This window comes from Procambarus clarkii, chromosome 75, assembly GCF_040958095.1.
Source record: "Procambarus clarkii isolate CNS0578487 chromosome 75, FALCON_Pclarkii_2.0, whole genome shotgun sequence".
NCBI classification, from domain to species: domain Eukaryota; kingdom Metazoa; phylum Arthropoda; class Malacostraca; order Decapoda; family Cambaridae; genus Procambarus; species Procambarus clarkii.
This window is the reverse complement of record NC_091224.1, coordinates 27,876,713-27,904,709: the sequence shown is the minus strand read 5'-3', so window position 1 is coordinate 27,904,709 and position 27,997 is coordinate 27,876,713. Positions and strand designations below refer to the sequence as shown.

General features: G+C 53.0%; 1 protein-coding gene across 1 annotated transcript; it reads right to left on the bottom strand.

Annotated features, from left to right (window-relative positions):
* Positions 1-9: 9 nt before the first annotated feature.
* Positions 10-26,563, bottom strand: LOC123752475 (hemocyte protein-glutamine gamma-glutamyltransferase). Its single transcript, XM_069313426.1, has 15 exons — positions 26,457-26,563; positions 21,925-22,042; positions 19,765-19,912; positions 15,529-15,692; positions 14,654-14,845; positions 11,717-11,852; positions 10,096-10,322; positions 7,107-7,311; positions 6,403-6,512; positions 5,814-5,955; positions 5,390-5,555; positions 4,114-4,294; positions 2,002-2,138; positions 1,377-1,614; positions 10-1,214 (listed from the first exon to the last, which is right to left on the bottom strand). The coding sequence occupies exons 2-15, from the start codon at positions 22,039-22,041 to the stop codon at positions 936-938; spliced, it is 2,442 nt and encodes an 813-aa protein (XP_069169527.1). The 5' UTR covers position 22,042; positions 26,457-26,563; the 3' UTR covers positions 10-935.
* Between the last annotated feature and the right edge of the window lie 1,434 nt (positions 26,564-27,997).

Below are 27,997 nucleotides of genomic sequence, written 5' to 3'. Positions count from 1 at the left end.
ACCCTTAAATGATTGCTGCAGATGTTTATTAGATTATCTATTTTTACACTCCATCTCAAGATCACTTTTGCGTCATCTTAATGACAAGTGAAGCAGAAGCATATTGTAGTAACTCGGGCCAGGGAAAACACATTAGGCTCTCAGGCTATTACAATGGTCTTATATTTGTGTTCTGTTCAACAATTACCTCTATTACCGTAAGACAAAACTAGCGACCCACAACCATAGTCTTACTACAATAAACACCAAGACTTAACATAATAGGTTTTGTTATCTTCGATCAGAGATATGGGGGCTGGTGGGAAGGTTGCGCCTCTAAGGTTATCGTCTCAGAAAACAATTGGAAGAAAATTGGATATGAAATACAGCAGTTTTCAGGCCACTCCTTTGCTGTTGTTGTTATATAATTCCCTCGTGTTTAGACATGCAGCACAAGATGAACGTCCACATAGCCATATCTCCAAGCTTTTAAGATTTATTTTTTCTGTTTTTACTTGATTTTTATTTTGCAAAAGCCGAGGCTGCTCTAGACACTTGCCGTTTTCTACGCGGTGTGTCTGGGCGGGAACTCCGCCCAGACCGTCCATGTCCGGGCACTAGCGTACAGTCGTCGTCTGGGTCAATATGGAGAGCAATATAGTCAGCTGCACTTGTTGCCATGGTAACCGTATGATGCTGGTTGGTTGTTTTATACAAGTAGTATTGCAGGTGGAGGGCATGTTGCACCGTGAGCGTCATTATAGAGACGCAGATAGCCGTTGTCTTCAGTATACCCCGACTCCGTACCAGTGAAAAGCTGATCTTCAAGGCTATCATATGTTAATCACCCGCCTTCATCTATACTGTTGATTCGTGCAGTCAGTTATGGCAAATATTGTTGTTACTTTGTTCTTGTACTGGCAACGCCCAGGAACCAATGACACAGCGAAGCAATTCTAGTCCCGGATGGTTAACTTGCGGGAGCCGGTGACGTCGTGCAGCTGGTGGGAGGCGAAGGAGGCGACCAGGCGGTGGTCACCTGACCTGCGGGGGACGAAGGTGTAGCTGTAGGTGAAGGTCTCCCTCGGCCGGACCTCCCGAGTCACCCTCACGGTCCTGGGCCGGTAGGCGCCCCCGATCTCCATGCTGAAGAAGCAGTCGGTGAGGGCCACGTCGAGCGGGTTGCTGAAGGTGAAGGTGGCCTTGCACTCCTGCCCAACCTGGCACTCTGGCACCTGTGGGCGAAGACACGCACGTTAAATGTGACAGGAAAACCGAGTTAAAAACAAGATAACATCGACACCCGCGGATGGCTGAGTGTCAAGTGTGTACAAGCTGTGTCATCTTTACACTTGGAACCTTCAACTGAATATAACAAGTTGTTGTACGAGTAGTACCTCGATGCTCATCCTGGGCTTCTCAAACTGGAAGTCGAACTCGTCGATGTAGGACTGCTTGTTCTCGGAGACATGACCCGAGGCGGTGACCTTGATGAAGCCCATGTCGACGAGGCGGTCCTGGTACTCTGAGGCGTCCAGCTTGAGGGTGAGGGTGTCCTTCTGGCCCCCAGCCAGGGTGAACTGGCCCGTCACCCTCTTCAGGTGTGACCCCAACACCCCGGTGTAGAAGGCGCTCCTGCACCACCACACCGGGACATGTCAAGCATTAGAAAATGGTAAATAGCATTACAATAGCTTAAATAACCTATTGGACCATGTTAGACCGGTCTACTGGACCATGTTAGACCGGTCTAGTGGACCATGTTAGACCGGTCTAGTGGACCATGTTAGACCGGTCTAGTGGACCATGTTAGACCGGTCTACTGGACCATGTTAGACCGGTCTAGTGGACCATGTTAGACCGGTCTAGTGGACCATGTTAGACCGGTCTAGTGGACCATGTTAGACCGGTCTAGTGGACCATGTTAGACCGGTCTAGTGGACCATGTTAGACCGGTCTAGTGGACCATGTTAGACCGGTGTAAACGGTCTCGCGGCCAGGTTGTGAGGGAGGAGGACCCACCTGGTGGAGATGTTGGCCTGCACGGTGCGGGTCTCCGAGGTGTTGTTGTGGACCTGCAGGACGACGTTTATACTCTGGCCGGCGCTCACCTGCTTCGGCTCCTGTAGTTCGAACTCCACATCATAGCTGCCCTGGTCCTGTGGAGGAGGGAGGGGGGGAGGGGTTACTGTGGTCCTGTGGAGGAGGGGGGGTTACTATGGTCCTGTGGAGGAGGGAGGGTTACTGTGGTCCTGTGGAGGAGGTGGGGGGAGGGTTACTGTGGTCCTGTGGAGGAGGTGGGGGGAGGGTTACTGTGGTCCTGTGGAGGAGGTGGGGGGAGGGTTACTGTGGTCCTGTGGAGGAGGTGGGGGGAGGGTTACTGTGGTCCTGTGGAGGAGGTGGGGGGAGGGTTACTGTGGTCCTGTGGAGGAGGTGGGGGGAGGTTTACTGTGGTCCTGTGGAGGAGGTCGGGGAGGGTTACTGTGGTCCTGTGGAGGAGGTGGGGGAGGGTTACTGTGGTCCTGTGGAGGAGGAGGGGGAGGGTTACTGTGGTCCTGTGGAGGAGGAGGGGGAGGGTTACTGTGGTCCTGTGGAGGAGGAGGGGAGGTTAATTACTGTCTCACCTGGTAGTGGTCGTCCTGTCACCTGTCTCACCTTGTAGTGGTCGTCCTGTCACCTGTCTCACCTTGTAGTGGTCGTCCTGTCACCTGGTAGTGGTCGTCCTGTCACCTGGTAGTAGTCGTCCTGTCACCTGGTAGTAGTCGTCCTGTCACCTGTCTCACCTGGTAGTGGTCGTCCTGTCACCTGGTAGTGGTCGTCCTGTCACCTGGTAGTAGTCGTCCTGTCACCTGGTAGTAGTCGTCCTGTCACCTGTCTCACCTGGTAGTGGTCGTCCTGTCACCTGGTAGTAGTCGTCCTGTCACCTGTCTCACCTGGTAGTGGTCGTCCTGTCACCTGTCTCACCTGGTAATGGTCGTCCTGTCACCTGGTAGTGGTCGTCCTGTCACCTGGTAGTAGTCGTCCTGTCACCTGGTAGTAGTCGTCCTGTCACCTGGTAGTAGTCGTCCTGTCACCTGTCTCACCTGGTAGTGGTCGTCCTGTCACCTGGTAGTAGTCGTCCTGTCACCTGTCTCACCTGGTAGTGGTCGTCCTGTAACCTGGTAGTGGTCGTCCTGTCACCTGGTAGTGGTCGTCCTGTCACCTGGTAGTGGTCGTCCTGTCACCTGGTAGTGGTCGTCCTGTCACCTGGTAGTGGTCGTCCTCTCACCTGGTAGTAGTCGTCCTGTCACCTGTCTCACCTGGTAGTGGTCGTCCTGTCACCTGGTAGTAGTCGTCCTGTCACCTGTCTCACCTTGTAGTGGTCGTCCTGTCACCTGTCTCACCTTGTAGTGGTCGTCCTGTCACCTGTCTCACCTGGTAGTGGTCGTCCTGTCACCTGGTAGTGGTCGTCCTGTCACCTGGTAGTAGTCGTCCTGTCACCTGTCTCACCTGGTAGTGGTCGTCCTGTCACCTGGTAGTAGTCGTCCTGTCACCTGTCTCACCTGGTAGTGGTTGTCCTGTCACCTGGTAGTAGTCGTCTTGTCACCTGTCTCACCTGGTAGTGGTCGTCCTGTAACCTGGTAGTGGTCGTCCTGTCACCTGGTAGTGGTCGTCCTGTCACCTGGTAGTGGTCATCCTGTCACCTGGTAGTGGTCGTCCTGTCACCTGGTAGTAGTCGTCCTGTCACCTGTCTCACCTGGTAGTGGTCGTCCTGTCACCTGGTAGTGGTCGTCCTGTCACCTGGTAGTGGTCGTCCTGTCACCTGGTAGTGGTCCTGTCACCTGGTAGTGGTCGTCCTGTCACCTGGTAGTGGTCGTCCTGTCACCTGGTAGTGGTCGTCGTGTCACCTGGTAGTGGTCCTGTCACCTGGTAGTGGTCGTCCTGTCACCTGGTAGTGGTCCTGTCACCTGGTAGTGGTCGTCCTGTCACCTGTCTCACCTGGTGGTCGTCCTGTCACCTGGTAGTGGTCGTCCTGTCACCTGGTAGTGGTCGTCCTGTCACCTGGTAGTGGTCGTCCTGTCACCCGTCTCACCTGGTAGTGGTCGTCCTGTCACCCGTCTCACCTGGTAGTGGTCGTCCTGTCACCCGTCTCACCTGGTAGTCGTAGTAGACGTGGTCCTTCCTCACGCCTCTGCACGCGTTGAAGACTGTGAACCTCTCAGGCTCTGAACGCTCCAGGTCACGGTAGATTTTGGTGACGTCCTCACAGTCGGCGTCACCGTCGTCATCATGGCGACCCACAGCCTTCGTCACCACCGACCGACACACAGGCAGCCTGAGGGTGGTGTGGAGGAGGCGTTAGTGGGCAGCCTGAGGGTGGTGTGGAGGAGGCGTTAGTGTGCAGCCTGGAGGTGGTGTGGAGGAGGCGTTAGTGGGCAGCCTGAGGGTGGTGTGGAGGAGGTGTTAGTGGGCAGCCTGAGGGTGGTGTGGAGGAGGCGTTAGTGGGCAGCCTGAGGGTGGTGTGGAGGAGGCGTTAGTGGGCAGCCTGGAGGTTGTGTGGAGGAGGCGTTAGTGGGCAGCCTGGAGGTGGTGTGGAGGAGGCGTTAGTGGGCAGCCTGGAGGTGGTGTGGAGGAGGCGTTAGTGGGCAGCCTGAGGGTGGTGTGGAGGAGGCGTTAGTGTGCAGCCTGAGGGTGGTGTGGAGGAGGCGTTAGTGTGCAGCCTGAGGGTGGTGTGGAGGAGGCGTTAGTGGGCAGCCTGAGGGTGGTGTGGAGGAGGCGTTAGTGGGCAGCCTGAGGGAGGTGTGGAGGAGGCGTTAGTGGGCAGCCTGAGGGTGGTGTGGAGGAGGCGTTAGTGGGCAGCCTGAGGGTGGTGTGGAGGAGGCGTTAGTGGGCAGCCTGAGGGTGGTGTGGAGGAGGCGTTAGTGGGCAGCCTGAGGGTGGTGTGGAGGAGGCGTTAGTGGGCAGCCTGGAGGTGGTGTGGAGGAGGCGTTAGTGGGCAGCCTGAGGGTGGTGTGGAGGAGGCGTTAGTGGGCAGCCTGAGGGTGGTGTGGAGGAGGCGTTAGTGGGCAGCCTGGAGGTGGTGTGGAGGAGGCGTTAGTGGACAGCCTGGAGGTGGTGTGGAGGAGGCGTTAGTGGGCAGCCTGAGGGTGGTTTGGTGGAGGCGTTAGTGGGCAGCCTGGAGGTGGTGTGGAGGAGGCGTTAGTGGGCAGCCTGAGGGTGGTGCGTGACCAAGCAGTAACCATATAAGGGCTGGAGCCCCACAAGAGAGGGCTCACCTGTGCTGCTGGCCCACAAGAGAGGGCTCACCTGTGCTGCAGGCCCACAAGAGAGGGCTCACCTGTGCTGCAGGCCCACAAGAGAGGGCTCACCTGTGCTGCAGGCCCACAAGAGAGGGCTCACCTGTGCTGCAGGCCCACAAGAGAGGGCTCACCTGTGCTGCATGTAAGGGCTGTAGCCCCACTCGGAGTCGTCGTCCTCGTAGTAATATCTGACGAAGGAGTTAAGGGCCGAGAAGATGGCGCTGGTGTCCTGGGAGAAGCCAACATCGCCCCTCTTCACAGCCTCCGTCGAGGAGGGGCCGCACCCGCTCCACAACTCTGCAGGAACACCAAAGTAAAAGCTTCAGCCGTCAGTGGAAGAGGAGTGGGCTGGCCTCCATCCGGCCCCGAGCCGGGCGCTCACGGCTTGGGTGACCGGTTATCAAAGTTTCTTATAGAGAGAGATAGAGTTTTGATCTTAACTTTCTATACAATATGCAGCCACTGTGGTGCTTCTACCTCCTCCCTCACTGAGCCACACACTGCCGGGGCCCGGGAGCTGGAGCTGAAGCAATGTAAACATTGACTAGTACTCACTGTAGCGGTAGGCGCGGGCTGGGTCTGTGGTCTGCCACCCGGAGTACCCAGATGGCAGGTCTGGACGCGCCATCCAGACGTCGCACCAGGTATGGAAGGCCCACAGGGAGTCGGGCTGGTCGCGTCCAGGTCCACGCTCGATCTGTCGGTAAGTGGAGGTCAAGATGGGTCAACCTTGACAGGCTTTCTATCCCCTCTCCTCCATCCGTCCCTGCAAGGTCATCTGGACCTCCTCCGGTCAAATTATTCCCCCACAGGGTGGAAGAGAGAGACCTCCGGGTTAACCGCCAGGGATCTCAGACCCCATCAAGGTCAGGTGCACCCTGCCTCTTCCTGCAGGAGCTTACTGCTCCAGACAAGGCAGCTCCTTCTTATCCAACCTCTTCCTCTCACATTTATCTCAATGATGTTTGAAACTTAACAGTTAAGTGTCTACGTAACTTGATCCATACAACAGCAACCCTATTTCAGCATCAGTGTTCGCTTGTTTATTGTCCTAACCCAAACTGATACAACTTCAAAGCGTTGTTTAGTGTTTATCATGAGTTAAACCCTAAACCCTTGCCTTGCGCCACACAGGTCAACTTACCAGGTCACCGAAGCGGTCGATGTATCGGTCGATGGTGAGCGTCTCCTGCGTCTCGTGGGCGGAGGTGAGGGCGGTGGTGGGGCGGGCAGGCATTCCCAGGGCACGGCACACTGTGGGCGTGGGCGTGGTTAGTGAGCTGCATTTTGAGGGTGTGATGAGCAGTGGGTGTTTCTGTTGGGTGGGTTTAGAGGGCGTGATGAGCAGTGGGTGTATTCTGTTGGGTGGGTTTAGAGGGTGTGATGAGCAGTGGGTGTGTTCTGTTGGGTGGGTTTAGAGGGTGTGATGAGCAGTGGGTGTGCTCTGTTGGGTGGGTTTAGAGGGCGTGATGAGCAGTGGGTGTGTTCTGTTGGGTGGATTTCGAGGGCGTGATGAGCAGTGGGTGTGCTCTGTTGGGTGGGTTTCGAGTGTGTTGGGAGTGTGAGCGTCACGAGACTGGATACCCAAGGCCTGAGTAACATTGTAAGTTGACCAAGGAAGTGATTACTTTCTGGGATGTGTGTGTTAGTGTTATTTTTTCATAAAGTGCTCCCAAACACTCACCCGTCGTCATGAGGCAGGCCATCACCCTCCCAAACACTCACCCGTCGTCATGAGGCAGGCCATCACCCTCCCAAACACTCACCCGTCGTCATGAGGCAGGCCATCACCCTCCCAAACACTCACCCGTCGTCATGAGGCAGGCCATCACCCTCCCAAACACTCACCCGTCGTCATGAGGCAGGCCATCACCCAGCAGTGACCATACTTGACGGGGTTGGCACCGTTAAAGAGGAACTCCTGGATGATCTTGACTGAGCCTGTCCACAGGTGGGGGTTCTGTCCCCCACGATACTCGTCCTCGTAGTGGGGCTCCAAGAGGCCAGCCCGAGCATCGTTCTCGTGGTCTCTGCGGTTGCGAGACGCTTGGATCTGACGGAAAAGGTACAAGAATGTCTGTTATTGCTACTACTACTGTACTTGTGGGATGGGGCTAACACGAATATAGAACATTTCACTGAGGCTCCAGGGTTTGGTCTTTGGTCCCCCGACAAGGCGGCCATACTCTATAAATGGTGTTATTCGTCAGAACCTTTAAAATCGAGTTCAACATCCTACACACACACACACACACACACATGACATAATGTTTTAATATACCACTATTACGGCGGAAACGTGGTGTTTACCCAAAGGTCATAAATTACGGCTAAACAAAGAATCCTTTCTTTAATACCAGTTCTTTTCCCTCTACGCCAGTATATACTAGGCTATGCAAGAGCTACAATACTGGACTACAAGTGACAACGACCAGTGGATCAGATGAGCCCTGGCTGCACGGGGCCGGCAAATGGCGCGCGTCGCCGATGAAGTGGAAAGCGTGTTATGAGGAGTCTAGTAGTAGGCATCCATCAGTCTCAGGAGACCATGGAGTTGCGCTCTGGTTGCTGGTCTGGAGTGGCCGCTCCAGGGCACAAAGCCGTGATTAATGTTTAGTACAGTCATTGCCCGCACCAGCTCCGTCGAACGGAACGGAAACTGTGAGGCGAGAGATTTGCAGTTGTGGAACATCGCACTAGATGCCTCGTAAACATCTAGCAATATAAATGTTCCTCCTGGGTTGGGTTCCACTGGCAGTAGGAAGAAGCAGTCAATCAAATTCGAGGAGTATACACTGAGAGGAAGGAATCATGCCCGCTCCTGAGGACGGGTGTGCGAGGACCCCCTCGTCACAGCTTATCCAAGACGATACTCAAGGCCAGGGGGGTCAGTTCTGCCTCCCAGCATGCATGACAAGCCCTCTGGATCGACGGGAATATGTTTGAAGATTCAGAGGTTTCTATGAACCTCAGCAGATGATAGTAAACAAGACATCCGATTAGTTTAGCAATACAAAGAAGGAGGCTGATGGATCTGTAAGAACTGGCGAATCTCGCCCGTGTCTGGGGAACGAAAGAGGAGTAGGGCACGGTTTCAAGGATTAGGAAAGATATGAGAAGACCAGCAGGAAGTGAAGACGATCCGGAGGTTTCAACCAACATCCGCCGGTGTCCGCCGAAAAACTGTTTGTGTTGTCCACATCCTGCACCGTGCACTTCAGGACCTCTTCCAGTTTCATTTGTTTAAAACGGTGATGACCGTGCTGAACAATGCCACGGCCCGGGTGAGTATTCCAGCAGACTGGGCCGAAGGGGACCATTGGAAATCGGTCTCCTTAAAGTGATCAGTGACATGTTGGCTGTGCTTTACTTCCCTAGGATCGTGTCTCCCACTGGCATTTCGAAGCGGGAATGACAGTCGTGAATAGTGGCCCATCATTTAGCATACAAAGGCCCAGGCAGTCGAAAAGGTGTTGGCGTAGAGCAATACGCAGGTCATGTCTCGCGTTCAGCATGGAAGACTTGCTTAGGATTTTTGGTATCCACCCAGCAGAACTCAGCGAAGGAGTGCCGAGCGACACCACTCATCTCATGCACCTTCCTTGAATCACCTTCCGACATCCTGAGGTCCTCCACGGGGCGTCATGGGTGGCTGTAGTGGGGGTCCACATCACATACAGCTCCGGACCGCGCTACTGCCGCCCCGTGGAGCGTGGACCGACCAGTGATCAACCACGCCACCCACTCCTCCACGAAGACCCACTGCAGTCTATGGTGGACGGGGCGCCATTCACATTTTGTGTGAATGGACACCGAAGAGAACGATGAGCATGGAGTCGCCACACAGTTAGAGCCGTCCACACCGTTACCGTGCAGAGGTCGAGTATGTTACCGTGCAGAGGTCGAGTATGTTACCGTGCAGAGGTCGAGTATGAATGCCCGACTTGTGAAGAGTCAGCAGGAAGAGGTCCGGACGTGGATGAGAGGGACAAGGCCCAGCTCCCTGCAGTGTTGTGAGCGGGACTGAAGTACACATTGCCAGGACTAATGTGAACATTCAAATCACCAATGACTAGATAATTGTCTATGATCTGACCCCAAAAAATAGGCAACCCCCCCCCAATGTAAACGGTTTACAAAGGTTATAGAGGATACCATAAGTAATCCAACCACTGGAAAGTACCAACTTTATCGCTATGAACTCCAGGTGACCTCTGGTAAGGTGGGGAACTGGACCACTGAACTGGGAACCCACTCCTGGACCATCACTTCCGGGTTACTCATGCCCGTGCCACCTCTTGGGTGGCTTAATCTTCACCAATCACCTGGACCAAGGGGGGGGCAAGCACTCCCTCCCCCTCTGCATGTGGCCGGCCGGGTCTCGACCCTGGCACCGTAAATGAGAGTTGATCCGATGGCCGCGTTTCCCAGAGCCCATAAATGAAGGTTCCAAACCGGATAGGAAGTTGCGAAGCTCCGACATCTTCTTCAAGAGGGAACATGCCGTAACACCATTGTGTTCCGCTGGTGTGGCTCCTGTTACTCCTGGAACACGGCGACTACAATGTCAATCACCAGCACCCAAACCCCTCGCGTACCAACGAGGTCTGGACACTACAGTCATAACACTTAAAATTTTCTCTAAAATTTAAAACAAAAAGCTGCAAACGACCATGTTACAAAGTAAGTAAAAAAGGGAGAGAATATACTTCATTTCTACGCTTTATCTTCATTTGTATTTTTTCGAAAATTCTTGTGTTGGGTCCTAATATTAGACCTGATATTTTGTCCTAATATTTTGGTGCTAATATTTAGGCTTGATGGAAGGTTTACTCACCATAGAGCAGAGGGCCTGGGCGACCTTGATGGGGTTGCCCCTCTCGGTGTGGGCGAGGCCTGACCGCTCCAGCAGGAGGCAGGCGACGGGCAACACACAGTCGTCGAACTGACCGTAGACCCAAGGGCGCCCGTGGGTGTAGCGGGAGCCCCCGCGGTACACCTTCCCGCTCTCCGTCAGCACATACTCCGTCCTCTGGGCCTCGTTCTCCAGGTAGACTGCGTCATCTGCAAGCAATTAGACAAGATCTAAGACCACTGACCTCTGGGGGGGGGGGGGGTGCTTCAAGACCCCTGACCTCTGGGGGGAGGTGCTTAAAGACCACTGACCTCTGGGGGGGGGGGGTGCTTCAAGACTACTAACCTCTGGGGGAGGTGCTTCAAGACCCCTGACCTCTGGGGGGAGGTGCTTCAAGACCCCTGACCTCTGGGGGGGGGGGGTGCTTCAAGACCACTGACCTCTGGGGGGGGTGCTTCAAGACCCCTGACCTCTGGGGGGGGTCCTTCAAGACCACTGACCTCTGGGGGGGGTCCTTCAAGACCACTGACCTCTGGGGGGGGGGTCCTTCAAGACCACTGACCTCTGGGGGGGAGGTGCTTCAAGTCCACTGACCTCTGGGGGGAGGTGCTTCAAGACCACTGACCTCTGGGGGGGGGTGCTTCAAGACCACTGACCACTGGGGGAGGTGCTTCAAGACCACTGACCTCTGGGGAGGTGCTTCAAGTCCATTGACCTCTGGGGGAGGTGCTTCAAGATCACTGACCTCTGGGGGGGGGGTGCTTCAAGACCACTGACCTCTGGGGGGGAACTTCAAGACCACTGACCTCTGGGGGGGGAGGTGCTTCATGACCACTGACCTCTGGGGGGGGGGGTGCTTCAAGACCACTGACCTCTGGGTGGGAGGTGCTTCAAGTCCACTGACCTCTGGGGGGAGGTGCTTCAAGACCACTGACCTCTGGGGGGGTGCTTCAAGACCACTGACCACTGGGGGAGGTGCTTCAAGACCACTGACCTCTGGGGAGGTGCTTCAAGTCCATTGACCTCTGGGGGGGGGGGTGCTTCAAGACCACTGACCTCTGGGGGGGGTGCTTCAAGACCACTGACCTCTTGGGGGAGGTGCTTCAAGACCACTGACCTCTGGGGGAGGTGCTTCAAGACCACTGACCTCTGGGGGGGGGGTGCTTCAAGACCACTGACCTCTGGGGGAGGTGCTTCAAGACCACTGACCTCTGGGGGGGGTGCTTCAAGACCACTGACCTCTGGGGGGGTGCTTCAAGACCACTGACCTCTGGAGGGAGGTGCTTCAAGACCACTGACCTCTGGGGGAGGTGCTTCAAGACCACTGACCTCTGGGGGGGGGTGCTTCAAGACCACTGACCTCTGGGGGGGGGTGCTTCAAGACCACTGACCTCTGGGGGGGGTGCTTCAAGACCACTGACCTCTGGGGAGGGGTGCTTCAAGACCACTGACCTCTGGGGGAGGTGCTTCAAGACCACTGACCTCTGGGGAGGGGTGCTTCAAGACCACTGACCTCTGGGGGAGGTGCTTCAAGACCACTGACCTCTGGGGGAGGTGCTTCAAGACCACTGACCTCTGGGGGAGGTGCTTCAAGACCACTCACCTCTGGAGAAGGGGTTGAAGATGACGAAGACGTCCTCTGGGGCTCGGTATTGGGTCCTGTTCTTAGGGTAGTTCTTGGTGGCCGTCTCCACCACACAGCGCCACACTCCCACCTGACACGTCGCTGGGATGTGTACCTGTAGGGAGGTCAGGGGGTCAGGCCAGGTCACCACAGGGCATCACAGGTCACTACAGGGCACCACAGGTCACTACAGGTCACCAATGGTCACCACAAGTCACCACAGGTCACCGCAGGTCATTCCAGGGTCGCCAAGGTGACCAAAGTGTAAGCCAGTGAAGACACTTGAACCATTCCTGAGGTGTAGGGAGCCACAGTCCCGTGTGACAGTGTGTGGGACAGTGCATGGGATGGGGGGGGGGAAGGGAAGAAACTCGCAGGGATAAGCGCCAAGCCATTAACGGCTATATATCATTTGGAAGGGGGGTCAGGATAAAGATTTGGGATGGGACGGGGGTAAGGAATGGTGCCCAACCACTTGGACGGTCGGGGATTGAACGTCGACGTGCATGAAGCATTGATGGAGTGTGGGCAAGTGTATGGGGGTGTTTGGCATGGTGTGTAGAACTGGTTTTGGGTGGAGTGTGTGTGTGTGACATTGTATGTGAATGTAATCTAAAATCTAATCTAATTAATCAACCCCCCCCCCCAAGCACCTAATTGTGCTTGGGGAGTTGAGCTTCGGCTGTTTGGTCCCGCCTCTCAACTGTCAATCAATCCCCCTTCCTTTATTACCGGCAAGGCCTCTCCTCTCCCTTCCTTTATTACCGGCAAGGCCTCTCCTCTCCCTTCCTTTATTACCGGCAAGGCCTCTCCTCTCCCTTCCTTTAATACATTATAGTCCTGGGGTAATGCTGCCTTCGTTAGAGTTCACTGAGACGAAATTATCAGGTGCGCTGTTACGTCCGGGTCTCTTGTGAACGTTCACCAAGTTTGTTTGCTTTATTTGTAATACCCTCGACGTTTGTGTACTTTACCTTCAAGTTAAATTTCCTCTGAGCGGCCTCACCCTCATCCTCTCCCTGGTGTAGGAGGCACAGTGGCTGTTATTGTGTGATGAGGGGGAGGTAGTAGTGGGGGTGAGGACTCAGGTGGAGGGCAGGAAGTAAGAGGGTGTTAAGGTGGGGAGCGGGTAGGGGGGTTAGTTGTTGTAAAGGGTGAGTTTGTTCCTAGAATTTCACGCGGGAAGGCAAGGGGGACTTTGGATTGGGGACAGGGCAGGCCAGGGGTATGGGGCAGGGAGGTGGGGGGGGGTCTTGGAGGTGAGGTAGGGAGGAAGAGAAAGGGCAAGAGATGGGAACACTCAATATGGGATGGTTGGATAGGGTGGTTTTCTGGATAGGAAGATTACAGGTGAGATGGATGGTGGGTAGTTCAGCCTTCTGTTGCACTTTTCCCTGGGGACACTGGCCTGTGGTTGGTGGGTTCCCCACTCACTCTAAAGTTACGGAGTTGAGGACTGTGATTCTTCCTTCCTTGCCTCTCCCTGCTCCTCTTCCTTCCCTCCCTCTGCCTGCTCCTCTCCCCCTCATAAGGTACCTATACAGGAAAACATTTCTCTATTGTCCTGAATAAACATCTGAATCTGAATCTGAATCTGTCACATGCTGAAGTTTTATCGTGAATAAGATTACCGCTTTTGTGGTCTAGTTTGTGAATACTGTCCTTATCTATTGGTTTATTTCCTTTTTGTTAAAGCCTAACCTCAAAAATGTTTCTCCATTACTTTCTGCTTCTTCCACCTGTATCACCACCAGGATCTGTGACACAGCCACTGTGTCCACCTGTATCCCCACCAGGATCTGTGACACAGCCACTGTGTCCACCTGTATCCCCACCAGGATCTGTGACACAGCCACTGTGTCCACCTGTATCCCCACCAGGATCTGTGACACAGCCACTGTGTCCACCTGTATCCCCACCAGGATCTGTGACACAGCCACTGTGTCCACCTGTATCCCCACCAGGATCTGTGACACAGCCACTGTGTCCACCTGTATCACCACCAGGATCTGTGACACAGCCACTGTGTCCACCTGTATCCCCACCAGGATCTGTGACACAGCCACTGTGTCCACCTGTATCACCACCAGGATCTGTGACACAGTCACTGTGTCCACCTGTATCCCCACCAGGATCTGTGACACAGCCACTGTGTCCACCTGTATCACCACCAGGATCTGTGACACAACCACTGTGTCCACCTGTATCCCCACCAGGATCTGTGACACAGTCACTGTGTCCACCTGTATCCCCACCAGGATCTGTGACACAGCCACTGTGTCCACCTGTATCCCCACCAGGATCTGTGACACAGTCACTGTGTCCACCTGTATCACCACCAGGATCTGTGACACAGCCACTGTGTCCACCTGTATCACCACCAGGATCTGTGACACAACCACTGTGTCCACCTGTATCACCACCAGGATCTGTGACACAGCTACTGTGTCCACCTGTATCCCCACCAGGATCTGTGATACAGCCACTGTGTCCACCTGTATCCCCACCAGGATCTGTGACACAGCCACTGTGTCCACCTGTATCACCACCAGGATCTGTGACACAGCTACTGTGTCCACCTGTATCCCCACCAGAATCTGTGATACAGCCACTGTGTCCACCTGTATCCCCACCAGAATCTGTGACACAGCCACTGTGTCCACCTGTATCCCCACCAGGATCTGTGACACAGCCACTGTGTCCACCTGTATCACCACCAGGATCTGTGACACAGCCACTGTGTCCACCTGTATCACCACCAGGATCTGTGATACAGCCACTGTGTCCACCTGTATCACCACCAGGATCTGTGACACAGCCACTGTGTCCACCTGTATCACCACCAGGATCTGTGACACAACCACTGTGTCCACCTGTATGTCCTCCCCTCACTACACTCCCCCACCTTGTACCTACCTGCAATGTAAGGGTGTTGGCCTCCTGAGCCTGGATGCGGACGTCCCACTTCTGAGGGGTGCGGGTGAACTCCTTCTGGATGGTGACTGGGAGCACCACCCTCGTCCTCTTGGGCACGGAAGGTTGCGGCCCGAAGTAGAAGTTGAGGTACAGATGGTCCCGCGTGCAGTCGAACTCCCTCTCCCGCGTCACCTGTCGGCCCACCAGACGGGCATGTTAACTCCTGCTCTTGGTGTGCACAGAAATGTTATTTGAAATATTAAGTGCCTGAGAGAAATATTAAGTGCCTGAGAGAAATATTAAGTGCCTGAGAGAAATATTAAGTGCCTGAGAGAAATATTAAGTGTTGAATTTGTACTATTGATGGGGAAGAGGCGTTTTAGATGCTAGGAACACGTGTAGAGAGAGAGAAGAGGAAGAAGGAGATATAACAGAAAGAAAGAAAAAAAGATGGCATAGCAGACCATTTTTTGTTTAAAAGATCATGCTAGGCTACTGGGATCTTGTACTGGTGTGATGACAACATGGCGATGTCTCAGAGTGTCACACTTGCTGGCCAAGTGTCACAAAGTGTCTCCACGTTGTGACACTGTCAAGTGTCACAAAGTGGGGACAATTATTCTCTCGTCTCAATGGCTCTGACAAGGGACTTCTTCCACAGTATTTACAAGCACCATTACCCTTATGTTGTGAAGTTGTGTAGGATGTTAGTCCAAACTTTAGCATTGACATGACCACTGGCGACCAGTAGTGAACCGCCCTCTCATCTCCCCCCCCCCCACTCCTCCTCCTAGAGCCCTCCCTTGCTCCGTGACCGTCATCAAGTAGCAGGAGGTTTAAGTCGAGTAGCACTCCAACTAGGAGGAGCACCTTACCAGGGAGAGGTGGAAGACTTGCCCCCTGCGGAAGACCGGTGTTGGACGGTCAAAGTCCTGCACCAGGTCGTACTGGAAGGTCCGGTGGTCCTTGGCGTTCTCCTGAGGTCGGAAGTCGACGTATTCCACTCTCAGGATGTCTGCCGGGGCGCCAGTGTAGTGGCCTGGGGAGGGAGGGGGGGTTAATGGTGTGGTTACTGGCGGGGGAATAATGGGGGTGAGTATGGTTGCTGGCGGGGGAAATAATGGGGTGAGTATGGTTGCTGGCGGGGAATAATGGGGTGAGTATGGTTGCTGGCGGGGAATAATGGGGTGAGTATGGTTGCTGGCGGGGGAAATAATGGGGTGAGTATGGTTGCTGGCGGGGAATAATGGGGTGAGTATGGTTGCTGGCGGGGGAAATAATGGGGTGAGTATGGTTGCTGGCGGGGAATAATGGGGTGAGTATGGTTGCTGGCGGGGAATAATGGGGTGAGTATGGTTGCTGGCGGGGAATAATGGGGTGAGTATGGTTGCTGGCGGGGAATAATGGGGTGAGTATGGTTGCTGGCGGGGGAAATAATGGGGTGAGTATGGTTGCTGGCGGGGGAAATAATGGGGTGAGTATGGTTGCTGGCGGGGGAAATAATGGGGTGAGTATGGTTGCTGGCGGGGGAAATAATGGGGGTGAGTATGGTTGCTGGCGGGGGAAATAATGGGGTGAGTATGGTTGCTGGCGGGGGAAATAATGGGGTGAGTATGGTTGCTGGCGGGGGAAATAATGGGGTGAGTATGGTTGCTGGCGGGGAAATAATGGGGGTGAGTATGGTTGCTGGCGGGGGAAATAATGGGGTGAGTATGGTTGCTGGCGGGGGAAGGTGAAGAGCCTAGTGCCTGTTAGGGAGAAGGTATGGTATCCGGAAAATAACTAATTATCTAACTATAATTATTATCTAATTATCTAACTGTTATCTAATTATCTATATCTAACGTTTCGAATTCTATTTTGTGTTGATATATTTAAAACCTTGTTTACCTACCTTGAGGTTACCTTGAGGTGCTTCCGGGGCTTAGTGTCCCCGCGGCCCGGTCGTCGACCAGGCCTCCTGGTTGCTGGACTGATCAACCAGGCTGTTAGACTACCCATTCATCCATCTATTTACTTCAATCATGTCACCCATTGCTCCTTATCTTCCTATAGCATGTAAGTTAAGCCTTCATAGTCTCTCAACATACAGAAGGTTTATAATTCCCAGTCTTCCCTGTACGCGTTCATTTCCTGTTCATGCTGTAGTCCGGACACCAACACAGCGCTGCGTGATCTATATGGAGCCAAGTATGAACAAGATTAAGCTGAAGAACATATTTAGATGTGTTCCTTCTATACCTTTTAGATATAAATGTTTTATCTTCTTTTTATCTTGTTTTGATTCATTCCATAAATCAAATGCATTGATGTTCTTGGCTTACGATCGCTACTAATGAAGACTCCTTGATGTCTTCCGCATTCACACTTCGCAATTACAACATTATTTTTGCTGATATTTGGGAATGCTGTTGTTATTACCTGAGCTCGGACTCTGCATTTTGAGCATTAACTCGTATCTACCAATATTTCTGCACCATTTGAATGCCTCTCTAGATCGTCTTGAAGCCATTTTGTCTTGTTCTGAACTGATCCCCAGCCCTATTGTTGTGTTGCCTGCAAGTCTTAACATGTTGTTCAATCCTGTATATAAATCGTTTACAATGTATGGTAAACAGCAAAGGTCCCAGGGTAGACCCCGAGGCACTCCACTTAATACAGTCTTCCACTCGGGCTTAAGTCTATTTATGGTTGGTGGGTTCCCCACTCACTCTAAAGTTACGGAGTTGAGGACTGTGATTCTTCCTTCCTTCAGTCTTTGTTCTCTCTGAAATACTCTAGCTGTATTCCTACTTAGGTTAACCCTAAGGAGTAAGGGGAGCCGGTCGGCCGAGCGCACAGCACGCTGGGCTTGTGATCCTGTGGTCCTGGGTTCGATCCCAGGCGCCGGCGAGAAACATTGGGCAGAGTTTCTTTCACCCTATGCCCCTGTTACCTAGCAGTAAAATAGGTACCTGGGTGTTAGTCAGCTGTCACGGGCTGCTTCCTGGGGGTGGAGGCCTGGTCGAGGACCGGGCCGCGGGGACACTAAAAAGTCCCGAAATCATCTCAAGATAACCTCAAGTTAACCCCTTCACCCAGTGCCACGGTCCTCTTTTAGTGAGTGTGGTGAGGCAAAGTATCAAAGGCTGTACTAAAGCAGAGCAGAGGTGCCATAGGCACAATCAGAGAACACTGTATAAACATCAGAGGTCCAGTGAAGAGCAGAGGTGCCATAGGCACAATCAGAGAACACTGTATAAACATCAGGGGTCCGCGGTTGTTCAACACCCTCCCAGCAAGCATAAGAAATATTGCCGGAACAACCGTGGACATTTTCAAGAGGAAACTAGATTTATTCCTCCAAGGAGTGCCGGACCAACCGGGCTGTGGTGGGTATGTGGGCCTGCGGGCCGCTCCAAGCAACAGCCTGGTGGACCAAACTCTCACAAGTCAAGCCTGGCCTCGGGCCGGGCTTGGGGAGTAGAAGAACTCCCAGAACCCCATCAACCAGGTAAAGTCAATGTGCTCGGTGTGGGATGGACTGCCACTCTGGGATTGGCCTCATCAGTCACACCAGACGCTGCACCAGGATTGACAACTAGGGCACAACTCCATAGTCCCGAGGCTGAAGGAGGCCTACTACTACTACTACTACTACTACTACTACTACTACTACTAAAGTCAATACATAAACTGTCTAAGTCTTCCTGCTGTCACCTGCTTGACATGTGCTGGGCACAAATGAGACCTAACTTGTCGAAGACGAGCGACCATTTATAATCCTGAAATGTCAAACCTTTATCAGCAATCTTCTTTCAAAATGGAAACGAATGGCTTTTAAGATTTTCCATTTAAGTATATTTCATACAATAGATTTTAGGCTAATTGGACGATAGTTTGACGCAAGTGATCTATCGCCCTTGTTAAAACTGGGCGCCACATTAGCAACCCTCCACGACTCTGGCACTGTGACGACTCCGCTCATTACACACATGAAAGACTAAGACTTGCTAAGCCTTTCTTTACATTCATAAATTAATAGTAAAGACTTGGTCGGGCTCGGGGACTTGCTTGATATATCTGGGGGAATCATTTAGGATTTATCTTTAACACAAATGACCAAAATAGGTAACATTAATGTGGCCTTTGCCCCCTCGCTTCCTCGTATTACAGAAGTAGCAATTGGAAAAGGCCTCATGTTGGGCCATGTTTGGGCCACATAGTGTTACCTCATGGACACTGTCTGCCGCTCACACCTACTCCTCAACACCTGCAATGTTGCAGGTGTTATCACTCGCACATCATAGTAACATGTCCGGAGTTAAGGGATGATTGGAAATGTTGCTTATCCTAGACCCCCCATCTTACCCTAGTGGCCTTAGTCTGCCCTGGACCAGTACTTACTGTGGGGGGGGGGGGGGCGTAGTTCTGGGTGGAGTCTGCGGGGCTAGACCAGTACTTACTGTGGGGGGCGGGGTTCTGGGCGGGGTCTGCGGGGCTAGACCAGTACTTACTGTGGGGGGGGGCGTAGTTCTGGGCGGGGTCTGCGGGGCTAGACCAGTACTTACTGTGGGGGGCGGGGTTCTGGGCGGGGTCTGCGGGGCTAGACCAGTACTTACTGTGGGGGGCGGGGTTCTGGGCGGGGTCTGCGGGGCTAGACCAGTACTTACTGTGGGGGGCGGGGTTCTGGGCGGGGTCTGCGGGGCTAGACCAGTACTTACTGTGGGGGGCGGGGTTCTGGGCGGGGTCTGCGGGGCTAGACCAGTACTTACTGTGGGGGGCGGGGTTCTGGGCGGGGTCTGCGGGGCTAGACCAGTACTTACTGTGGGGGGCGGGGTTCTGGGCGGGGTCTGCGGGGCTAGACCAGTACTTACTGTGGGGGGCGGGGTTCTGGGCGGGGTCTGCGGGGCTAGACCAGTACTTACTGTGGGGGGCGGGGTTCTGGGCGGGGTCTGCGGGGCTAGACCAGTACTTACTGTGGGGGGCGGGGTTCTGGGCGGGGTCTGCGGGGCTAGACCAGTACTTACTGTGGGGGGCGGGGTTCTGGGCGGGGTCTGCGGGGCTAGACCAGTACTTACTGTGGGGGGCGGGGTTCTGGGCGGGGTCTGCGGGGCTAGACCAGTACTTACTGTGGGGGGCGGGGTTCTGGGCAGGGTCTGCGGGCATCTCGCTGTAGCGGCGGCGCCAGAGGTCGTAGCAGGCGCGCATGGCCACCTGGTGGGCGTGGTATCTCTCACGTCCTCCTCCATACCCCCACTCGTCCTCATACTCGTGCTCCTGGAGGCAGCGGGTAGCGGTGAGTGGGTGTACTCCCCTAGGTGTGCTTGCGGGGGTTGAGCTCTGGCTCTTTGGTCCCACCTCTCAACTGTCAATCAACTGGTGTACAGGTTCCTGAGCCTACTGGGCTCTATCATATCTACACTTGAAATGAAATGATACGTGGCGTCAGCCTCCATACACGTGTATGGAGTCAGCCTCCACCACATCACTGCCTAATGCATTCCACCTGTTAACTACTCTGACACTGAAAAAGTTCTTTCTAACGTCTCTGTGGCTCATGTGGGTACTCAGTCTCCACCTGTGTCCCCTTGTTCGTGTACCACCAGTGTTGAATAGTTTGTCTATGTCCACCCCTGCCAATTCCCCTTAAAATTTTGTAGGTGGTGATCATGTCTCAAGAGATAAGCCGTCTCCTGCTTGCCTCTTACATGAGGTAAGTCTCCTCGTCTCCCGTCTTCATTCTTACTACATATTCAAAGACTAAAACGTAATGGTCACTCTTGACTTTCCGCCTGTCCCCCCCCCCGTGTCCACCTCACAGTGTTGGAGGACCAGGCCCACCACACCTGCTGGTCACCACTCACAGTGTTGGAGGACCAGGTCTACCACACCTGCGGGTCACCTCTCACAGTGTTGGAGGACCAGGTCCACCACACCTGCTGGTCACCTCTCACAGTGTTGGAGGACCAGGTCTACCACATCTGCTGGTCACCTCTCACAGTGTTGGAGGATCAGGCCCACCACACCTGCTGGTCACCTCTCACAGTGTTGGAGGACCAGGTCTACCACACCTGCTGGTCACCTCTCACAGTGTTGGAGGACCAGGTCCACCACACCTGCTGGTCACCTCTCACAGTGTTGGAGGACCAGGTCCACCACACCTGCTGGTCACCTCTCACAGTGTTGGAGGACCAGGTCTCCCACACCTGCTGGTCACCACTCACAGTGTTGGAGGACCAGGTCCACCACACCTGCGGGTCACCACTCACAGTGTTGGAGGACCAGGTCCACCACACCTGCGGGTCACCTCTCACAGTGTTGGAGGACCAGGCCCACCACACCTGCGGGTCACCACTCACAGTGTTGGAGGACCAGGTCTCCCACACCTGCGGGTCACCTCTCACAGTGTTGGAGGACCAGGTCTCCCACACCTGCGGGTCACCACCCTGACGCCCCCAGGCAACACTGCTACACCTCCACCTCTCCCGCCCATCTTGGGTCCACCGTATCCCAGTCAGTTTAGCCATGGTCGAAGTCTCCCATTATTGCTCGAGTGTTCAGTTTGTTCAGCTTTGAGTTCACGAGTATAATGATGTGTCCTTAAGTGGGGATACAATGAGGGTGGGGGGGTATAATGAGGGTACACTACAGTGGAGGGGAAGTTGCTCTGAGTCTGTGTAGGTGGGCGGGTATACTGACATGTGTGGGCGGGTATGAGGGTCGTGGAGGAGTATACTCACATGTATGGGCGGGTATACTCACATGTATGGGCGGGTATGAGGGTCGTGGGGTGGTATACTCACATGTATGGGCGGGTATGAGGGTCGTGGGTGGGTATACTGACATCTATGGGCGGGTATGAGGGTCGTGGGGTGGTATACTCACATGTATGGGCGGGTATGAGGGTCGTGGGCGGGTATGCTCACATGTATGGGCGGGTATGAGGGTCGTGGTCGGGTATGCTCACATGTATGGGCGGGTATGAGGGTCGTGGGCGGGTATAAGGGTCGTGGGCGGGTATACTCACATGTATAGGCGGGTATGAGGGTCGTGGGCGGGAATGAGGGTCGTGGGCGGGAATGAGGGTCGTGGGTGGGTATACTCACATGTATAGGCGGGTATGAGGGTCGGGGGCGGGTATACTCACATGTATAGGCGGGTATGAGGGTCGGGGGCGGGTATACTCACATGTATAGGCGGGTATGAGGGTCGTGGGCGGGAATGAGGGTCGTGGGTGGGTATACTCACATGTATAGGCGGGTATGAGGGTCGGGGGCGGGTATACTCACATGTATGGGCGGGTATGAGGGTCGTGGGCGTGAGAAAGGTGGTACGGGCGGCGGCATCTGCTGCTGTTGCTGCTGCAGCTGCTGCTGCTCCCTGGACTTGCTGCTGAGCGGGTGCATCCTGCAGGGGGAGGAGACTCGTGAGTCAGGTGAGGCTCACACCACACAAGTTAAGGTCTTACAACCACCGCTTAAAACAACTGTCAACACTCCTTTCTTCCTGAAGCTGTCAACACACCCGTCCCCAAGCTGGGGTCGCAGCTTGGACCAGCTTAGCGTGGGACTGTGCTTCAAGACTCATCAAAAACTCAACACCAGTTGAAGTATATAATTATTGTGCTGTCACACAAAGGGTAGATATCATCAGTTTGTTGTTTGTTGATGGTAAATACAGCACATCGATGACGCTTGTTCTACTGTATTTTTTTTGCAGGGATATTTCTGGGCGGGCTCTAAGCCTCTGGCTGGCCCACTGTGCGGGCCCTAAGCCTCTGGCTGGCCCATTGGGCGGGCCCTAAGCCTCTGGCTGGCCCACTGGGCGGGCCCTAAGCCTCTGGCTGGCCCACTGGGCGGGCCCTAAGCCTCTGGCTGGCCCATTGGGCGGGCCCTAAGCCTCTGGCTGGCCCATTGGGCGGGCTCTAAGCCTCTGGCTGGCCCATTGGGCGGGCCCTAAGCCTCTGGCTGGCCCACTGGGCGGGCCCTAAGCCTCTGGCTGGCCCATTGGGCGGGCTCTAAGCCTCTGGCTGGCCCATTGGGCGGGCTCTAAGCCTCTGGCTGGCCCATTGGGCGGGCCCTAAGCCTCTGGCTGGCCCACTGGGCGGGCCCTAAGCCTCTGGCTGGCCCACTGGGCGGGCCTTAAGCCTCTGGCTGGCCCACTGTGCGGGCTCTAAGCCTCTGGCTGGCCCATTGGGCGGGCCCTAAGCCTCTGGCTGGCCCACTGGGCGGGCCTTAAGCCTCTGGCTGGCCCACTGGGCGGGCCCTAAGCCCCTGGCTGGCCCACTGTGCGGGCCCTAAGCCTCTGGCTGGCCCATTGGGCGGGCCCTAAGCCTCTGGCTGGCCCACTGGGCGGGCCTTAAGCCTCTGGCTGGCCCACTGGGCGGGCCCTAAGCCTCTGGCTGGCCCACCGGGCGGGCCTTAAGCCTCTGGCTGGCCCATTGGGCGGGCCCTAAGCCTCTGGCTGGCCCACTGGGCGGGCCCTAAGCCTCTGGCTGGCCCACTGGGCGGGCCCTAAGTCTCTGGCTGGCCCACTGGGCGGGCCCTAAGCCTCTGGCTGGCCCACTGGGCGGGCCCTAAGCCTCTGGCTGGCCCATTGGGCGGGCCCTAAGCCTCTGGCTGGCCCACTGGGCGGGCCCTAAGCCTCTGGCTGGCCCACTGGGCGGGCCCTAAGCCTCTGGCTGGCCCACTGGGCGGGCCCTAAGCCTCTGGCTGGCCCACTGGGCGGGCCCTAAGCCTCTGGCTGGCCCACTGTGCGGGCTCTAAGCCTCTGGCTGGCCCATTGGGCGGGCCCTAAGCCTCTGGCTGGCCCATTGGGCGGGCCCTAAGCCTCTGGATGGCCCACTGGGCGGGCCCTAAGCCTCTGGCTGGCCCACTGGGCGGGCCCTAAGCCTCTGGCTGGCCCACTAAGTATTGCTTGTTTCTGTTTTACTTGGGCGGAGTATGAGTATTTATGACTCGTATGGTCGCTTCAGTAAGATTTTGCCATATGTGTTTAACAACTTCTGCTCTGTTGAATCTAAGTATGAGATTTAGCAGATAGCGAGGACTGTTATGATCTGAATGGGTTTGTAACTGTGCACTGTGTTAGATAATGTTCCAGTGGTCTGTTGTGGCTGTAACTGTGCACTGTGTTAGATAATGTTCCAGTGGTCTGTTGTGGCTGTAACTGTGCACTGTGTTAGATAATGTTCCAATGGTCTGTTGTGGCTGTAACTGTGCACTGTGTTAGATAATGTTCCAGTGGTCTGTTGTGGCTGTAACTGTGCACTGTGTTAGATAATGTTCCAGTGGTCTGTTGTGGCTGTAACTGTGCACTGTGTTAAATAATGTTCCAGTGGTCTGTCGGGCATTTCTCCACAGTGTTGACATTTCCTCTCATCTTCCGGAACCTGTAAGCCTATTTCCCATGCACATGGGTATCCAAGCCTGATGCGATGTAAGTGCACTTCTGTTGCTCTACTGCTCCCTTTCATCAAACTAAGTGGTTCGTAGTTGGTTGAATTCTTGTACCAACCCGCAGATCCTGATGTTGCAACTGCTGTGTTGTGGTCACTGTACATCACCTGCATTGCTCTGTTTCTAATTACTTTCTTAATCTGTGATAGACTCTGTGGTATGTAAATGTCTACATTTCTTCTCTTAGTTGCAAGTTTTGCAGTTTCGTCTGCAATGTCATTTCCTATTATTCCCACATGACTTGGCATGCACTATATTGACAGAGTCTACTTGTATTACCCGTGTAAACGATAGATCGGTTCCTCATTGGTTAATATAAGTATTACCGTTACACTGACAAATAATTGCAGTTCCACATTTAAGTAACACTAGTACAAGGCTGAGGGGAGTAATGGTTAGTATTCACCTAGTTGTATTCACCTAGTTGTGTTTGCGGGGGTTGAGCTTTGCTCTTTCGGCCCGCCTCTCAACTGTCAATCAACTGTTTACTAACTATACTAACTACTTTTTTTTTTTTTTTTTTTTTTTTTTTTTCACCACACACACACACACACACACCCCAGGAAGCAGCCCGTGACAGCTGACTAACTCCCAGGTACCTATTTACTGCTAGGTAACAGTAGTGTGAGCGTCAGTGTGTTAGGAGGACGTAGAGGTGACTGTGGCGCAGATAAAGGGATCCAACTGATCAAAAGATAAAGTGGAAACAACAATATTCAAAAAGTATCCACATGAAAACTTTAGAAAAGTCTTAAAAATATAATTCTATTTTGTTCCATGTTCGCAGTTTTTAATTGCAAGTCGACTTTGAATACATTGAGGAAGCTGCAATAGGTTTATATGAATACATTATAATGTATTCCGCTTCCCAGTATATATACACGGAGACATTACCCAAATGAGTTCAGGGCTAGAGTATTGTTCTGAGTCACCGTGGCGCAGTGGTAAAACACTCGCCTGGCGCTTCGCAAGCGCTTTGACCTGGGTTCGTATCCTGGCCGGGGAGGATTGACTGGGCGCCAGTCCTTAACTGTAGCCTCTGTTCACCCAGCAGTGAATGGGTACCTGATTGTTAAACGATTTGGCGGGTCGTATTCCAGGGAAAAAAATTTGGATTAAGAATTTGCCCGAAACGCTATGTGTGTTAGTGGCTGTACAAGAATGTAACAACTCTTATGTAATATATGTATATTATATATATATATATATATATATATATATATATATATATATATATATATATATATATATATATATCCGTATTAACTATTTTCTGATTTAGAGCTTCTATCGCTCTTACTAGTCCTCTAACTGAAGAATGTTTTACACTTATTATAAAATCGCACGACGTTTCGAACTCATCACTTGAGACTGAACCATGTAGGTTCGAAACGTCGTGCGATTTTATAATAAGTGTAAAACATTCTTCAGTTATTCAATTCTTTTTCTTCATCTTGAAAACGAACATGGTTTTTGGTGAACTCTTCCAGGTGAACCCTGATGCAACAGCACTGGTAAGAGGGATAGAAGCTCTAAATCAGAAAATAGTTAATACGGAATATGCTGTCATATTCAATGAGACATGCATATTATATATATTTTTATATATATAATATAATATACGCATATATACGTATTTTACATAATTTTCTGTATAGTTCGGCCTAAGAACGGTGTTTCCAGATTTTCGAAAGTATAGTTTTGTCTTGAACTTTGTTCAAGATTAAGGAATATTTTCTTCCTGACCATAACTCTTGTATATGTGAAGAATTTAAGGTGAAGACTAAATCTTAGCAGAACTACCCTGGCACTCCCTGTTCCTCTCTGTCCCTCCCTGGCACTCCCTGTTCCTCTCTGTCCCTCCCTGGCACTCCCTGTTCCTCTCTGTCCCTCCCTGGCACTCCCTGTTCCTCTCTGTCCCTCCCTGGCACTCCCTGTTCCTCTCTGTCCCTCCCTGGCACTCCCTGTTCCTCTCTGTCCCTCCCTGGCACTCCCTGCCTCCTGACCCAGCAACTTAGGCCTACAGAGGCCTTGTGATTAAATTAGAATGTTGAAACTGTGCTGGTGTGTTTCCACTCGGCTGGCAGTGTTGGAACAGCTTCCACACCTGCACACACACACACATGACCCCCAGTTACGTACACCTGTTCAATGTGCACTTGGCAGGTCTGTCGAGATAGACCTGTTTTCTGTCTAACAGTACTTAGTAAGTACTTAGTACTTACTCAGCTAAGTCTGAGTAACTATCTTGGTGTACGAAGTTGATACTCTCACTCCAGCTTGTCCGGCACTCAGCGTTCGCCCGTCGCGGCGCTGACAGTTCGTGTGAGGACGACGGGTTGGTGGAGGTTGTTGTGGCTCACCTGGTGGGTGGCGTCGTGCCAGCGAGGGGCGGCGGTGGGCGTGTGGGCGTGGGTGGTGAGGGCACCGGGCTGTGTGGCACTCCTCCGCCTCCACCACGGGCTTATGTACGGTGTGTTCCGCCCGCTGACTCCAGGACTGGTTGTACCAGCACCACCAGCACCCGCTTCGGGTTACTCCAGTCACTACCCCTCCTGTCTACCTGTCACCCCTCCTCCTGTCTACCTCAGTCTCCCCCCTCTCCTGTCTACCTTAGTCCCCCCGCCTGTCTGTTGACCAGACCACACACTAGAAGGTGAAGGGACGACGACGTTTCGGTCCGTCCTGGACCATTCTCAAGTCTCAATCGACTTGAGAATGGTCCAGGACGGACCGAAACGTCGTCGTCCCTTCACCTTCTAGTGTGTGGTCTGGTCAACACCAGGTGTGTTATTACTAACGCTTCGATTAATAAATCCCAGTGTCCTATTTGCCTTATTACGAACATTCATGCATTGATCCTTTGGTTTTAAATTCTTACTAATCATAACTCCCAGATCCCTTTCGCAATCCGACTTCGCAATCTCAACACCATCTAGCTCGTATCTTGTAACTCTATCATCATTACCTAGCCTCAGAACTTTACATTTAACAGCATTAAACTGCATCTGCCAATCCTTCGACCATTTCAAAACCCTATTTCGATCAACTTGAAGTGATAGTGAGTCTTCTTCCGTGTTAATTTCCCTGCCGATTTTTGTATCATCGGCAAATTTGCAAATGTTGCTACTTAAACCTGAATCTAAATCATTTATATATATTATAAACAACAGAGGTCCCAGGACAGAGCTTTGTCCTGTTTTCTGACCTGTCTCAGTTTTTAATGGACCTATCCTTTCCCTAAACTTTGTTCGATATAACTGAAAAAAACCTTTAACATTTGTCTTTGCTTGCCCTGCTATGCGAACTTCATAGTTTTTTGTTTTGTTTTCCTAATCTCTTTTTTAACATTTCTAACCAGTTGTGCGAATTACTGTTCTAAACTGACTTCCCCATTCTTAATCCTTTTGTACCACGCTCTCTTTCTATCTATAAAGTTCTTCAGATCCTTTGTTATCCATTTTGGGTCATTAGTATTCGATCTATTCAATTTGCCTGATATACTACGTTCCTGTGCTTTGTTTAGAATATCTTTACATAATTTATATTTTGAATCCACATCGAAATCCAATTTTACGTCACCTATCGCTGGGTTCACGTCTCGCTCCAAGACCTGCCCCCCCCCCACATACCCAAGACTTTTCTATCTATTTCACTCAAAAAGTTTCTTAAGTTATTAAAATCAGCTTTTCGAAAATCAGGCACTTTAACAGAATTTTCTTCTACAGATCTATTCCATTCAATGCTAAATCTGATTACTTTGTGATCACTGTTCCCTAGCTCACTCCCTATTTCCATGTCATTAATTTGTGTCTCCCTGTTAGTTAACACTAAATCTAAAATATTATTTTCCCGTGTTGGTTCCTTAATGTGTTGCGTAAGAAAGCAATCGTCAATTAATTCT

Bases quoted from the DNA above. Each gene is read 5' to 3' on its own strand.
- LOC123752475 (XM_069313426.1), bottom strand. From the start codon at position 22,041: ATGCACCCGCTCAGCAGCAAGTCCAGGGAGCAGCAGCAGCTGCAGCAG. The intron at 19,913-21,924 runs GTGAGTATACCC...CGCTGCCTCCAG, and splicing joins CCTCATACCCGCCCATACAT to GAGCACGAGTATGAGGACGA. The intron at 14,846-15,528 runs GTAAGGTGCTCC...GTGGGCCGACAG, and splicing joins AAGTCTTCCACCTCTCCCTG to GTGACGCGGGAGAGGGAGTT.